The sequence below is a fragment of the Bos taurus genome, chromosome 7 (genome assembly GCF_002263795.3).
Source record: "Bos taurus isolate L1 Dominette 01449 registration number 42190680 breed Hereford chromosome 7, ARS-UCD2.0, whole genome shotgun sequence".
NCBI lineage: Eukaryota > Metazoa > Chordata > Mammalia > Artiodactyla > Bovidae > Bos > Bos taurus.
The window spans coordinates 19,734,255-19,749,495 of NC_037334.1; the positions used below are offsets into that span (position 1 = coordinate 19,734,255).

Sequence of the window (15,241 nt, forward strand, 5' to 3'; positions counted from 1 at the left end):
GTCACAGCACCTGAGAGACACCTGGCCCGTTTCTCCTTTATTATATAATCTGAGCCCCTGCTGTCACAGTCAGTCACACGGGACAAACAGCAAAGAAGCCCTGGACCCATCCCATCACCCAGAGGCGCAGGGGGCACGTCTAATCAGAGCCCTCTCCTGTCTTTGAAGACTGGTTCCCTCAGTTCCCTTGCTTGAGGAGGCTGTAAACCTGCTCCAGCATGTGGCCTAGGCCCTGGTCCTTGGGCATCCTGCTGGCCAGGGAGATCTGAAAACAGGCAGGTCCGGCGCCTCAGGGCTGCTGCCCCGCTAAGGGCTCCGCTAACCCCGGTGGTGTCCCTAAAACCACACCTCCAGGTGCATCCTGGGCCTAGGAATGTCGTCGGGGGCGGGGGTAAGATTCCTCCACACCTTCGACAGTCTGCTCTCACACGCCCCGCCCCCCGTGCGCCCAGGCCACGCCCACCCTTCCCACCCAGCACCGCGGCAGGAGGTGACCAGTGTGGCAGCTTTAAGCCCGGGTCACTGTTCAGTCTGAACAGAACAAGCAAATATATGAAGCTGGTTCTCTGTAAAGCCGAGTGAGATGTGTCTTCTGAGAATGACTCCCAGGCAGGACACAAAAGGCTGCCAAGCCCTTGCTGACACAGACCGCTGACTTAACGAGGGGGGGGGGGGAGGGAGGGGGGAGCCGGGGGGGGGAGCGGGGAGAGCCGCGGGGGTTGGGGGGGTGGTGCAGGGCGGACTGGATCGGCCTACTCCCAGCACCAGCCCCTCTGCCTGGCTCAGCTCTGCTGTGCTTCAGACTCAGAGCCCCTCCTGTTCAGGGGCAGCGTCTCAGCCAGGATAGCCCCAGGGCCACAAGGGCTGCAGGCTTTTACATCTTCATCCGTACTTGATAGCCATCTCCACCACTGTCACCACCCTTGTGTGACAAACGTGACTTTTCTTTGGCAGCGCTTACATCTGACTAAAATACTTTTGTACAAGCTCACTTAACTCACTTTTCCTCGAGCTGCCTCTGGATATATTCTTGTGGGGCTCCCTGAGATCTTTACAAAAGGAAGGGCTTGCACAGGACTCGAGGTGTGAGCCTCACTCACCTTCAGCTTGTCCAGGTAGGTGTGCTCCTGGTTCCAAGGCTCCTGGAACCTGATGAAGTCAGGGGCGCCCCTGTAGAACTCTACCAGCAGCATCTAGTGGGAAAGGAACACATGAGCCCCAGCCGCTGCCGCCCTTCAAGGGGCCTCTGGACTAACGCAGCACAGCACGTAGGGGTTACCCAGTTCCCCAAGAGAGGGGCCCCCGAGCAGTGCCACCCTGGGGAAATGAAGGCATTTGGCAGGAGAGAGGGCTGCCTAGAGGAGAAGATGCCTCCCCCAGAAGCAGAAGAATCACTGAATGCAATTCTTTCTACCTCTGCAGCCCTGAAAGACTCCCTGGCCTAGCCTTAGTCTGAGCAGGAACATCTGTGAAGTCACAGGTGTGATGAACTAGCTCCATTTGTTTAAATGCCTATTGAATGGCAGAAGTAACACCTGAGGTCCTCACATATCTCCACTGGGAGAATCAGTGGCAGGTGCAGAAGCCCAAGGTAGGAGCGTCCCTAGCACCTTCCAGAACAGCAAGGAGGCCGGGTGGGGGTGGGGGGAGGGGCCGGGGCAGAGACTGGGGACTTGATCCTTAGAGCCCGTGATTTTCAGCAGCAGAAGAGACCTGATCTGGGTCTTGATGTGGCACTTTCAACCACAGCTTCCTGACTCCTAGAGTTATAGCCAACTAGTGGGGCGCCCTCAGCCCCCGCCTGCTCCTCCCAGGGTCCCCCACCCACACCACCCCAGAGTCAGCTTACCATCTCATGGAGGATGTCATTAGTCAGGAAGTTGTCCTGGACATAGGCCATTTCCACGTCCATTGGGATGCCATAGTCACTGGGCCTTTGCTGGCGGAGACAAGCTGGTCACCACTAGCTACCCCCGCCCCGCCCCCCAGCCCAATACTTCAGGGCACAGCAGGAAGTTCCCTGGGCTGGGGGCCAGGGAATCCACACTGCAGGCCTGGCTCTGGGCTGGGATCTCAGAAGAACCCAGCAATGTGACCTGGGAGGCAGAGTGGCCTCCATCACAGACACACACAGGAGTGGCCATGGCTCCCAAATTCCTTTCTAAAGCTGATTTCTGACTCCAAGACTGGACTTGGAGAATGAAACCAGACAGGTCTCAGGTCGGAGGCCATACTGGTAGCCAAGGCAGCTTGCTACAGTTGGAGCCCCAACCTTTTCAACATCACTCACACCTACTGCCTCAGCGCAATTATTATGTTCCTATCTCACAGATGAGACAATCTGAGGCCCCAGCTCCCCAGATGAGCCGGGAACCAGAGTACTGGCTTTCCGCCGCTAACAAGCCCTCCTGACCCCGCCCACAACCACAACCACGCAGGGCCCCATCCACACCTCCCCTGAAGCCCCGCCTACCTCAGGGGGCGGCATCACCCAGAAGGGCGAGATCTTGGACTCTGGGCCGGGGTTGCCAGAGTAGTAAGGGGCTGCAGACGGAGACACAGAGAAGGAGCTGGATCTGGGATCTCGGTGACCAGCAGGGCCCAGGCCCACCCCTTTCCCTGGACTCACAGCAGAGCAGGGCGAGGCAGGGCTGGAAACCGTTGCTGGAGCCCTGCAGCCGCAGCTGGTAGTCCATCTGCTTATCGATGTCCTGCAGCGACGGTAGCGCCGGGCTATGCGGGTGGCTGTGGTACCAGCCCACCAGGGACAGGCCGCGCAGGAGCAGGCTCTGGTAGATCTAAGGGCAGAGACGCGGCTGGGGCCGGCGCGGGACGGAGGGGTTCCACCAGCCCTGGTGCGTGACCGCCACTCCCGGCGGCCAGCACGCCAGGCACACACAGCCAACATTTAATGAGCGCCTGCTGTGTACCAGGCCTCTGAGGATACATCAGTGAGCAACCGAGACATACCCTGCCCCGCGCTCAGCAAATCCAGTGAGGGGGACAGTCAACAAAGACATAAAGAAGATGCTCCAGGCTTCTCCGGTGGCTCAGCTGTAAAGAACCTGCCTGCCAATGCAAGAGATAAAGGGTTCAACCCCAGATGCGGGAGGACTCCACATGCTGGAGAGTAAATAAGCCCATCCACAACAATTGAACCTGGGAGCCGCAACTACTTAAGTCCCTATGCTCCAGAGCCCGAGCTCTGCAATAAGAGAAGCCCCCACAACTAGAGAAAAGACCCAGCAGAGCCAAACATAAGTAATTTTGTTTTAAAGCCTCCTATATTCCCCGGTGGTCTAGTGGTTAAGGACTTGGACCTCTCACAGCCCCACAAGGGGTGGGTCTCAATCCCTGGTGTAGGAACCAAGATCCTGCAAGCCGCCGTGGCGCAGCCAAAATAGAATAATAATATAATAATAATAAAATAACAAATGCTCCTATTGTAAATCTAAGGCAAAATATTATTTTGCTCACTGCTGTATCCCCAGCTCAAGGAACAATTCCTGGCACACAGTAGGTACTCAATAAATAGTTAAAGAGGCAGATGTGCGAACGCAAGTAGAGGCAAGCGCAAGCCTAAAGAGAAAGGAAGAGGCGGGTGGAGAAAGCTGTGCACCAAATGCACACCTATTCTGTCCTCCGGAACTGACCATGCTGGAAAAGGTGGGGGTGGAGTGCTTAGTGCAGTGCTAGGCGCATACTAAGCACTGTTATGAAAACATCGAAGGAGGGCATTTAATATCTATCCGGCCTTTACCAGGTGACAGGCAGTCTGAGCGGGGAAGGGGCTGGCGGCATCTGCGCAGAGGAAGAATGACGGTGGGGGTCACAGGTGCAGGGACTGGAGCTCACACGTACCTATCTGCACCCTTGCTGAGTGGCGACACGGCGCTAGGCGCCCTGACGCAGTAGCCAGGACAGCTGTGTGCACACCAGCCTGCGCCCCCTCACCCACAAATGCCCCGTTGCCATGCGCCCCCTCACCTCCTCTTCCACGGTGGCTGCGGTCTCCGCGTCCCCCAGCCGGCTCCGACAGGGGAAGGCTCTGAGCACCGTGAGCACTGCACGGAGGCGGGAGAAGGGGTGGACATTGACCCTGGCCCCCAAACACCCTCTCTGCCCATGGGCCCCCAATACCCACTCTGACTGTTGATGTCCCAGCGGCCCCCCAGGTACCCCACGACCTGGCTGCGGGTCAGGTGGCTGTGGAAGTCCTGGGGAGGGGGAGGGACATGGGAAGACCCGCTCAGACTGTGCCTGGTCCCAAGGCCGTCCTGGGGGTCAGCCCACCCCCCTCCTTCCTCAGATATTGATTGAGTGCCTACTATTTACCAATAGTAAACAGAGCAGACAAGGTCTCTATTCCAAGGACCCTCTGGGCAGGGACCAGCCCCTCCCCAAGCCTGGGAGCCCCTGAGCCCTAAGGGACAAGGTAGGAGGTGGGCACACACCAGCAGGAACAGCACGTTGCTGGAGACGGCCACGTTGAACGGCTGGAACTTGTTGATAGCTGCGAAAGACGTTACTTCCACCAGGGTGTGGGGGTTCCTGTGGGAGCCAGGAAGGTTCCACAGCCTCAGGAACCCCAAGGCCCTTCCCTCACCCACACACTGGCTCCCTCGGTCCCACAGCTAGTTCTGAAGATCTGAGGCCTTGTCTCCATCCTTCCCCTGCCTGCCCTTGTCCCCCAACCCCATGCTGCAAGAGCTTCTGTAGATGGGGATGAGGGTGGGGGTTCTTCCAGCGGGCATGGGGTGCATCTGACCTGGCCGAGTCACGACTTCCCAGCATGCAGTAGCGCACCGGCACCCGGATCTTGTTGTCCACCCTTTTCCCTGGGGGCGTGGCCTCTGGGGAGTTGGCAGGGGGTGTTAAAGAAAGATGTCAGTATCAGTTTCTCCCCAGCCAGGAACTGGAAAACCAAGACCGGTTAGTCCAAGAAAGAAAGAAGACTCCAGGGGCAGTCTTAAAAAATCAAGAAAGGACTTCCCTGGTGGTCCAGTGGCTAAGACGCCATGCTCCCAGTGCAGGGGACGTGGGTTCCACCCCTGGTAAGGGAACCAGATCGCGCAAGCGGCAACTAAGACCCAGTACAGCCAAATCAATCAATCAATCAATATTTTTAAAAATAAAGAAATCAGGCAGCAAGTCAACAAACTGGACATAAGAAACTAAAAAATCAGAAGAAGGGATCAGGAAATCAGGTGAGGACCAGTCAGGCAAAGAAATCAGGCAACAGGGCAAAGAAATCCTATGGAGGAGTAAGGATAAAGAAATTAGGCAGTGGGACCAAGAAATGTAGAATTAGAGCTTAAAAAGTCAGGCAGTGAGAGTGAAATTAGGCAGCGAGGGCTGGGAAGTCAGCCAGGCTTCTAGCGGGCTCTACACCCAGCCTCCTCCCCGGCCTGAGCTCTGTCCACCTCCCGCCACTGTTCCCACCTCCTCCCCTCCCCCACACCTCTTACCCGAATGGACAGGCTCCGAGGGGCCCTTCCCTTGCGGTCTCCTACTCTTGTCGTCCGCTGAGGCTGCTGTCAGAACCTCCTCCTCCTCTTCCTCTATCAGCGGCTCCTCCTCCTCTCCTTCGCTGGCCGGGCTCTGAGTGGGGTCGGGGTTGGGGAAAACGCGACGGGACTTTTAGCTGTATTCTCCATACCCTCCCCCCAAGTTCGACCAAGAACTCTGGCAGGCCAGAACCTGCCATTCCTGTCGTTGCCCCGGGTGCCCACTAGAGGGAGAGAGTGAGCAGAGACAATCTAGGATGTGGACCAGTTAGTTGCTCAGGCTGGAATACCGCCTCTGCCTATTACAAACTGACTTCAGGCTCTGCTGCTGCTGCTGCTGCTGCTAAGTCACTTCAGTCGTGTCCGATTCTGTGCGACCCCATAGACGGCAGCCCATCAGGCTCCTCTGTCCCTGGGATCCTCCATGCAAGAATACTGGAGTGGGTTGCCATTTCCTTCTCCAGTGCATGAAAGTGAAGAGTGAAAGTGAAGTCGCTTAGTCGTGTCCGACTCTTAGCGACCCCAAGGACTGCAGCCCACCAGGCTCCTCCGTCCATGGGATTTTCCAGGCAAGAGTACAGGAGTAGGGTGCCATTGCCTTCTCCAGACTTCAGGCTCTATTCTCCTGTAAAACGGCACAATGACTTCTAGCCCCACAGGGGTGGCAAAAGGGTGAAATTAGATAATGCGTGCAAAGCATTAGGCATATGCCAAGCATATGCCCTGCTGCTCCATTCATCCAGCTGGCAAACACTTTGCATGGATTAGTTGATCAGATTCTCTCAACAACCTCTCCTCCTCCTTTCTCCTAAAGAGCCCTTCCTTGATGAGGTGACCTCTCTGTCCAAACCCAACAGCCACATCTCAGTCTCTGTCCCTCTCCTCCTCTCAGCAGCGTCTCCTGGTAACTCCTCAGGGATCCCCACCCCCGCACTGACCGGCTTACCTCCCACCACTCCTGGACCCCCTTATTCTCCTCCATCTCACTCGTTGGGCCAGGGCTGGGTCCTCCCGCCTCTTTATTCCCCCACCTACATCCCTTCTGAGGGGCCTCAAACCCCGTGTGCCCCCTGGACAACTGCCCACAGTCCTGACTCCAGGCTAGGTCTCCCCTGACCTCTGGACCCCAGGTCCGACTAGTCCCTGACATCTCAAAAGGGGGTGTTCACATTCAACAAGGCCACCCAGACCATCACCCTAAACTTGCTCCTCCACACATCTCCGATGAGGGTAATCCTGTCCACGCGCTTGCAAAAACATTTGGGGGAACAAGACATCTCCTAACACCAACATCAGATCCACCAGCAAATCACATCACATCCACTTTCAAAATTAACCAGAACTTACCCACTTCCTCCTCCTCAAAGGCCGGCCAGATACACCCCATCATCACCCACCTGAACCCTGAATCCCTGGCTCCTATTGTCCTCCCAACAGCGGCCACCAGGGGGCGCCGCTAATGACCTGACTCAGGCCCCACACCTACTCTGCTCACAGTACTCCAGGGATCCGACTTCCCTCAGGGTACAAGCCCAAGTCTTGCCCACAGCCCACCATGCCCTCCAAGACTTGCCCCTTTCGCCTCCCTGCCCTTCCCTCCTCCCTCTCTCCCTATGATCACTCTCTGCTCCAGCCGCATCAGAGCCTTGCTGTTCCCCCAAAACACCAAGCCTTTGCACATGCTGTTTTCCAGAAAACTTTTTGCTCCCTGCCTCCACCCCTTCAGTTCACTGATCAGATGTCACTTTCTCAATGAGGCCTTCCCTGGCCATCCTATCCCTTTCAGCACTTGCATCCCCTGCCCCTGCTCACTTCTTCCAAAGTATGATAAGATGGACTTATTTCTTTTGTTTGTTTCTCTCTCCATGAAGGCAAGGATGTTTCTCATTTGGCTCTCTGCTTTATCTCCAGCTCGTAGAAGAGGGCCTGGCACACAGCTGGCATTTATTAAATGCTTCCTGAATGAATAGCCCTATGGTGTCGTGTGAAGGTTAGTTTTATAAGTCAACCAGGCTCAGCTATAGTACCCAGTTACTGAATCAAACACTAGTCTAGGTGTTGCTGTGAAGGCATCTGGTTGATGTGGTCGACATCTACAATAAGTTAACTTTCAGTAAAGAAGATTACCCTTGATACTGTCGGTGGGCCTCACCCAATCAGGTGAAAGGCCTTAAGAGCAAAACCTAAGGCTTCCTGGAAAACAAGAAATTCTGCCTCGAGACTGCAGCATCCAGGGACTTCCCTGGTGGTCAGGAGGTTAAGAATCTGCCTTCCAATGCAGGGAATCTGGGTTCAATCTCTTGTCAGGGAACTAAGATCCCACGTGCTGTGGGGCAACTAAGCCTGGGCACTCGGGAGTCCAAGCCACAACCAGAGAGAGGCACATCACTACAACAAAGAGCCCAGGAACCGAAACTAAGACCTGCTGCAGCCAAATAAAGAAAAACATTAAAAAAAAAAAAAAAAGACTGCAGCATCAACTCCAGCCTCTGTGTGTATGTGTGTGTGTGTATTACTATCACAGCACTCAAGACCCTCCAAAATCTGGTCCCTGCCAATGCTGCCAGCCCCCTCAGCTACTAAGGCATTGAATCTCCAGTTGCATCAGCTAAAAATGGTTCCTTAAGCATCATGTGTTTCTTCATGCCTACAAAGCTGTGCATATGCCATTCCTTCCTCTGGAAAGCTCTTTACCCTTCATCTCACTCTGATCAACTCCTATTCATCCCTCAAGGCCCCAGCTCCAACATTCTCTCTCTGGGCACTCTTTATCCAGCAGTGAGTCAGAGAGGCTGAAGGATGTACCTCATCAGCGGCAGTTGCAGTCATATGGAGCTGGTTTCGGCGGAGCCAAGCAGCTTTGTACTTGTCCAGTTTCTGGCCCTTGTATTTGACAGAGGCCCAGCCACAGCCAGACTTCTTGGCCGGGTTCACCAGCTTCTTGCAATGAGTGGCCCAGGCGCTGGGTGAGTTGAACACCTGGCCTGTTTCCTGCCACACAATCCTTCCATCGGGCTGCAGGTCTCCCACGAACTTCTTCCCCTGCAATGACAGTGGGTTGGCTGAACCCAGGAGCTGGTACTCATCAAGATTCCCTCCTCCAGGAAGTCCTCCCTGACCCCATGCTGCTTCCCAGGGCTTGCCACCCATCTCCCACCTCCTTCCAGGAGGCTTACAGCTTAGGTATCATCCTGATCAGCCTGGATTGAAACCGTCAAGTTATGTGCCCATCCCCACTCCCTTCACTGGACTGTGAGCCCCAAAGGACAAGAACTGCATGTGACTTGATCTCCACTGGGTCCCTAACACCCAACACAGCCTGGGACACAGCAGATGCTCAATTCACAAGCTGCTCCCATTCACAAAGAGAACAATAACAATATGGTAATAATAACAAACACTTATAAGGGACTTACTGTGTAGCAGGCACACTACTGAGCAGCTTATTCATTGCATCCTCATGCAACCCCATGCGAGGAAAGAAAATCCCATTTTACGGATGGGGAAACTAGGATACGCATAAGTTGAGTGAAGTCACATAGCCAGGAAGGCACTAGTGTCTTCTCCGAGCCTAAGATCTCCTTTGTGGAATGGAGAGTTTGGTGAACAGTGTTCTCCCACCCAGAAAGGCTCCTGCTGGGTCAGGATGCTCTGTGCTTCAGTTTCCCCTCCTCACACCAGGGGCTCGGGTTGCGGCAAGAAAGCACACTGGACCCGGGTTTCCCCTTTTTGCACGAGCTGGAATGGGATGAGGCTGGGAGGCGCTCACCAGGTAGTAGATGGACAGCACTCCGGCGCCGGGCTCCAGCAGCGCGTCTTTGAGGAGCACCCGCAGCGTGACCGCGCGCCTAGTTAGCGCGCCCCCTGGCCCGCCGCAGCTCCCCGGTCCCGCCCCGCCGCCGCCTCCGCCGCCGCGCGCGCCTCCCGATGCCCCTGGCCGCTCCGGGTCCTCGGCCTCCGCCTCGTCCTCGTCTTCATCCGGCGCCTCCTCGCCCGCGGCGCCCGCAGGGGACAGCGGTTCCGGAGCTACGGGCAGCGACAGGCTGCAGCGGAGCCGTGCGCCCTGAGCCGGTGCAGCCACCCAGCCCGGTCCCCCACCGGCCCCCCGCCAGGCCCGCCGTACCTGCCATGGTCGTTCCGCCCCACGCCCCGCGCCCGGTGCGCCTCGGGCTCTTTCTTCCCGGCACGTGACGCGGCTCCGCCCCTAGGGGGGAGCACCTCTGCCATTGGCCGCCGCCGGTGGGCTACTGGGGGCTTGGCCAGCAGAGGCGAGCCGAGGAAAGCCAGACTCTGGCCTGTTCAAGCGGGAGAGGGAGGTGGGGGTTCAACCCTAGGGGACCATTCGGGAAACTGAGGCCTGAGGCCACCTTCCGTGGGAGGGAGGTGGTAACCGAGAGCTCGGGACACCACTGGGAACACTGAGGCCGGGGGCTTCCGCTTTCGGAGAACCAATGACTCCACCCGAGGTCACCGACTGAGGCCTGGGGCTGGGGGACTTAGCGGCGCTCAACCCGCTACGACTAGCGGGGAAATTGAGATACATGATCACTCCTAATGAGGGACCCACAGGCCTCAGCTGTTGGTACCAGGAAGACACTGAGGCCTGGGAGGATGAGCCCCACTGCCCTGGGGCTGCGGGCCAGAATCGAGGAAACAACCCGGCGCCTCGACTCTGAAGTGCCCAAGACGGGCGGCATTCTCTAAAGGGTTAATTTCCACCTTCCCCCGGCGGCCTTCGACTGCCTTGATTGGATTGCAGCTGAGCCCGCCAGCCAATTATAACTAGGTTATTTCATCTTCAGCCAATAGACGATAGAGGGTGGAATCCCTCCTGCCAGTCAAGCGTTAAATTGCTCCTCCTCGACCAGTCAGCAGGAGTCCCTGGGCCTTACGTGTCCAATCCATTTTAGGGTCTGGTCTTCAACCAACCAATCAGTTCGCGGCTCAAACCTCCCTTGAGACCCACCCCCCAACCTCTCCCACCCAACCCTCAGCTCGCGGTGCACGTGGGCGGAGACTGGCTAGGAGTGCGGGCGACAGCTGCTGCTCTTTTGTCTCTGGTCACTGTCCCAGGACCTTTGCCCCGAGGCGCAGGGCCACCTCCCAGTGCTGGGACTCCCCAACCCCAGGGAGGGCTGAAAGCCCTGGGCAGGGGCTCCCTCCAGCTGCACGGCAATTTTTCGGCTGGACTCAGCTACCGATGCCGGTCTGAAAGAGGGGACAGGCTGTTAGGGACAGGGCTGTCCAGCCACAGTGGTCTGGAATGAGTGAGCCTAGCTCCAAATCTTGCTCTACCATTTCCCAGTTCTGTGACTTTGGCCATGTGTCTCCACCTCTCTGCTCCTGCGGATAACAATTCCTACTTGAGAGTTGTTAAAGAACAGGACTTGACGTATAGTAAGAGCTGGGGAATGTGAGTGATTATTATTACTCATGATGCAATAAGATTTGTATTTTAAGGTAGGACAAGAAAAAGTAAACAATTCTTTGTTTGGACCCCTTCCCTCCCTCTCTTGCTAATCTGTGTAACACATTAACCAGAGATCCTCAAAGATGGAAAGATAGGAACTCCTGCTCCACATTAAAGGTCTCTTTTCTTTTTCTAACATTTTATTTCTTTTTTCCCCATTTTTAAAAATTGAAAGATAATGCTTTACAATGTTGTGTTAGTTTCTGCTGTACAACGAAGTGAATCAGCCATGCATGCGCGCTCAGTTGTGACCGACTCTGCGACACCCTGGCCTGTAGCCCGCCAGGCTCCTCTGTCCCTGGGATTTCCCAGGCAAGAATGGGTTACCATTTCCTTCTCCATGTTTTTTTTTTTTTTTTTTCTTTTTTCTAATGTTGACAATATATCTTCTTATAAGAACAGTGTTCTTTCCCAGCTCTGTAGGGGTCATGATGATCTGCTGCTCACTCTGTACTTGCTTACCTGAACTATGTATCCTTAGTGAAGTTTATGTAAATATCAGTATGTCATTTTGATGTATGATCGTTTGTCTCAAGGAGGTCCAGAAGCCATGCTTCCACCGTACAGGGCGTGGGTTCAATCTCTGGTCAGGGAATCAGTGACGCAGCAGGCATGCATGCATAAATGAAATATATATGACTGTGCCTACTAACAGGCGGAACCGTTCTTAGAGCTTTCAGAAAATCTGCTTCCTGTTATAATCTTCAGTTTGGCTCAAAGAAAATTCCGTTTTTCTCTTCTTAACTTGATAGTTAATGTTCCCTGACACTCACTTTGTGTCCAGTCCAAACCTCCTTTTGGAGTCATCTCACCACCCACCCAGGGTCCAGCCATCAGATAGGCATCTCCAGCCCCTTAGGGGGCTTCCCAAGTGGCACTAGTGGTAAAGAATCTGCCTGCCAATGCAGGAGACTCAAGAGATATGGGTTCAATCCCTGGATCACAAATATCCCCTGGAGAAGGAAATGGCAATCCATTCCAGTATTCTTGCCTGGAAAAATTCCATGGACAGAGGAGCCTGGTAGGTTACAGTCCATGAGATTCAAAGAGTTGGACAGGACTGAGCGACTGAGCACAACACACAGCTGCTTAGACTCAACAGAGCTCAAATGGCCTCAGTTTATTTGCCCATGGCCTTGTCTACTTTCTCTTTGCTTCTCCTCTAAAACCCAGGGCTGAATCTCCAGCATCTCTCATCTGGATCATTTCCTGGAGATTCAGGCCTCCATATTCACACACACTCCTTACATCTCCCATCCTGGCCCCAGAGGAATCTTACTAAAATGCAACTATGACCACCTCCCTCCATTGCTCTAAATCCTTCTATGAATCCCCATTGCCTTTGATAAATTAGCCACTGTGACCTTATCAATCATTAACAATTTACAGCACCCCTAAATGGCAAGTAGTGTAATCAACATTACCAGACAGTTCAGGAGAGGAAGAGTTACACAGTTCTTCAGTGAATTCCCAAGGCTAATCTTTGCTATGTGTATAAAGTCCAGGCAGTCCTAGAACTATTAAGGAAATTGAATTTGTAATTTTAAAAGTCCCCTAAAATGGACTAGGTATCATCACGGTTCATAAGTTGTTTAGCTACAAGTTCATTTCAGTAGCAGGACCTAACAAGTATTTGAGGACAAAATCTCCTGTGTTTAAAAAACATATTTTTTTTTTTACCATGCTAATAAAAATATTAATTTGTTTGGGAAAAAAATAATTGAAAAAAATTAAACTCCCAAAGAAGAAATCTCCAGGCCCGGGTGAAAAACTCTATGAAGGTTCAAAGAAGAATTAACACCACTTTTACATAATCTCCCTGTGTGGAAACGGCAACCCATTCCAGAATTCTTGCCTGGAGAGTCCCATGGACCTGGAACCTGGCAGGCTACAGTCTACGGGGTCGCAAAGAGTCGGACACTGAAGCGACTTAGCGTACGTGCATGCATGCATTACATAATCTCTTCCAGAAAATTGAAGAAGGAACACTTCCCAATTCATTTTATGAAGCTACCGTCACCCTGATACCAAAACCAGATAAGGGGAGTACAAATAAACAAAAGTACAGAACATCCCTCATGAATCCAGACCCAAAAAAAATCTTTAAAAAAAATGTTAATAAATAGAATTCAGCAATATATAAAAAGAAGTATTCATCATGAGAAAGTGGAGTTTATCCCAGGGTTGCAGGGCTGTTTCCATATTCCAAATTCAATGAGTGTTTTCCACTGTATTAAAGAGACTGTGGTAGGTGAAACAGTGGTTCCCTAAAGATCTCAATGTCCAAATTCCCAAGGCCTAGGAATATTTAGGTTACATGGCAAAGGGAATTTAAGTTTTCAGATGGAATTACAGTTTCTAATCGAATTAAAATAAGGAGACGTTAAAATAAAGTAATAATCATTAAAATAAGGAGATGATCCCAGATTATCTACTGAGTCCAACATAATAACAGGCATCCTTAAATGTGAAAGAGAGTCAGGGAAAGGTGACTATGGAAGAAATTCAGATTGATATAACATGAGGTTTCTACCCACTATTGCTGGCTTTGTAGATGGAGGAAGGAATGGGGAAAGCTAGAAGCTGGAGAAAGCAAGGAAATAGATTCATTCTTTGAGGCTTCAGAAAGGAACACAGCCCTCAGGGACTTCCCTGGTGGGCCAGTGGTTAAGAATCCACCTTGCAATGCAGGCAATGTGGGTTCGATCCTTGGTCAGGGAACTAAGATCCCACATGCTGCAGAGCAACTAAGCCTGAGCGCCACAACTAGAGAGTTCATGCACTTCCCAACACAGCCAAATAAATAAATATTTAAAAGAAAAAAAGAATAAGGAACATAGTCCTGCCAACACCCTGATTTTATTTTCATGAGAACCACATAGGACTCCTGACCTACAAAGCTGTAAGATAACACATTTGTGTTGTATTAAGTCTCTATATTTATGATAAGTTATTACAGCGACCACAGAAAACTAATACACAAGCTAAAGAAGACATGTCACAAGAGTGTATCTATTCATGAAAAAAAAAAAAAGCATTTGATAGAATTCAACACCCACTCATAATAAAAACTCTCAGCAAACCAGGAACAGAGAGAAACTACATCAACTTGATGAAGAACATGGACAAAACTTCAGGTAACTTTGTACTTCACGATAAAAGACTTAACACTTTTCCTATTGAGACTGGGGACAAGGAAAGGCGTCCACCCTCACCATTCTTCAACAGAGTCCTGAAAGTGCTAGCCATTACAATAAGACAAGAAAAAGAAATAAAAGGCATATAAATTGAAAATTAACCCTATTTGCAAATGACATGACCTGTGTACAAAATTTCAAGAAATCTCCCAAACATGCCCCTAGAACTAAGGAGTGAGTTAATTCAGAAAGGTTATAGGATAAGAGATCAACACACAAAAATCAATGGCATGTTTGTATGCTAATAATGAGTGTATGAAAACTGGAATTGAAAATACAATATTACTTATAATGTTTTGAAATAGAAAGAAAAAAAGAAATGCTTAGATGTAAATCTAACCAAACAGATACAGGACTTGGATACTGAATACTATACAACACTGATGAAAGAAATCGAAGATTTAAATAAATGAAAAGAATCTGAAACTAACATAATATTATTATACTTCAATAAGAAACAAGGGAAGGAGGGAGGGAGGAAGGAAGGGAAAAAGGGAAGGACCATTTCTATGGGTTGGAAGACTCAACACAGTATGCAAAAGTTATCAAGTTTTGGAACTTCCCTGGCTGTCAGTTGGTTAAGACTACACATTCTAATGCAGAGGGGTGTGGGTTCCATACCTGGTCAGGGACCTAAGATCCCACTTGTGGCACTGCCTAAAATTAAAAAAAAAAAGCCTAATCTCCCCCAACTGATACACAGATTTAGTGCTATTCCTGTCAAAATCTCTGCAAGATTTTTGGGTAAATACATCCAGATTTTTCTAATGTCCAGGCAGCCTAACAGGCCTCCTGGACATTGTGTCACTGTCTAGTCTCATTCCCTCACAGCTCTGGCACCAGATTCCTTTCTCTCCCTTCCAGGTCTTTGCTTAGGCAAGTGCCCCTGTTGATGCCCCCTACACCACACCAGCAGCCCCCTCCTCTGTTCCCTGACTCCAACCAGGCCTCCCTGACTCCCTGACTCCTTGCAGGGTCAGAGAGACCGGGATTTCCCTAGAGTCTCTGGACCTGCCCGGCCCAGCCCCCGCCCAGGGCTGGCAGGGGAGGGAGCTCTGGAGCTGACA

At 52.1% G+C, this 15,241-nt stretch overlaps 1 protein-coding gene across 3 annotated transcripts; it reads right to left on the minus strand.

Moving 5' to 3' along the window:
• Positions 1–24: 24 nt before the first annotated feature.
• On the minus strand, positions 25–10,208 carry MPND (MPN domain containing). Of its 3 annotated transcripts, none has more exons than XM_010806997.3 (13): positions 9,631–10,203; positions 9,277–9,550; positions 8,313–8,549; positions 5,469–5,601; positions 4,769–4,853; positions 4,455–4,551; positions 4,145–4,217; positions 3,988–4,064; positions 2,630–2,798; positions 2,474–2,544; positions 1,850–1,939; positions 1,101–1,193; positions 25–265 (listed from the first exon to the last, which is right to left on the minus strand). In XM_010806997.3, the coding sequence occupies exons 1-13, from the start codon at positions 9,732–9,734 to the stop codon at positions 179–181; spliced, it is 1,590 nt and encodes a 529-aa protein (XP_010805299.1). In that variant the 5' UTR covers positions 9,735–10,203; the 3' UTR covers positions 25–178. The 3 variants fall into 3 exon arrangements, with proteins under 3 accessions (XP_010805299.1, XP_002688978.2, XP_059744640.1); XM_002688932.6 differs by having other exon boundaries at positions 9,277–9,533; positions 9,631–9,696; XM_059888657.1 differs by lacking the exons at positions 25–265; positions 1,101–1,193; positions 4,145–4,217 and having other exon boundaries at positions 1,851–1,939; positions 9,631–10,208.
• Positions 10,209–15,241: the final 5,033 nt, after the last annotated feature.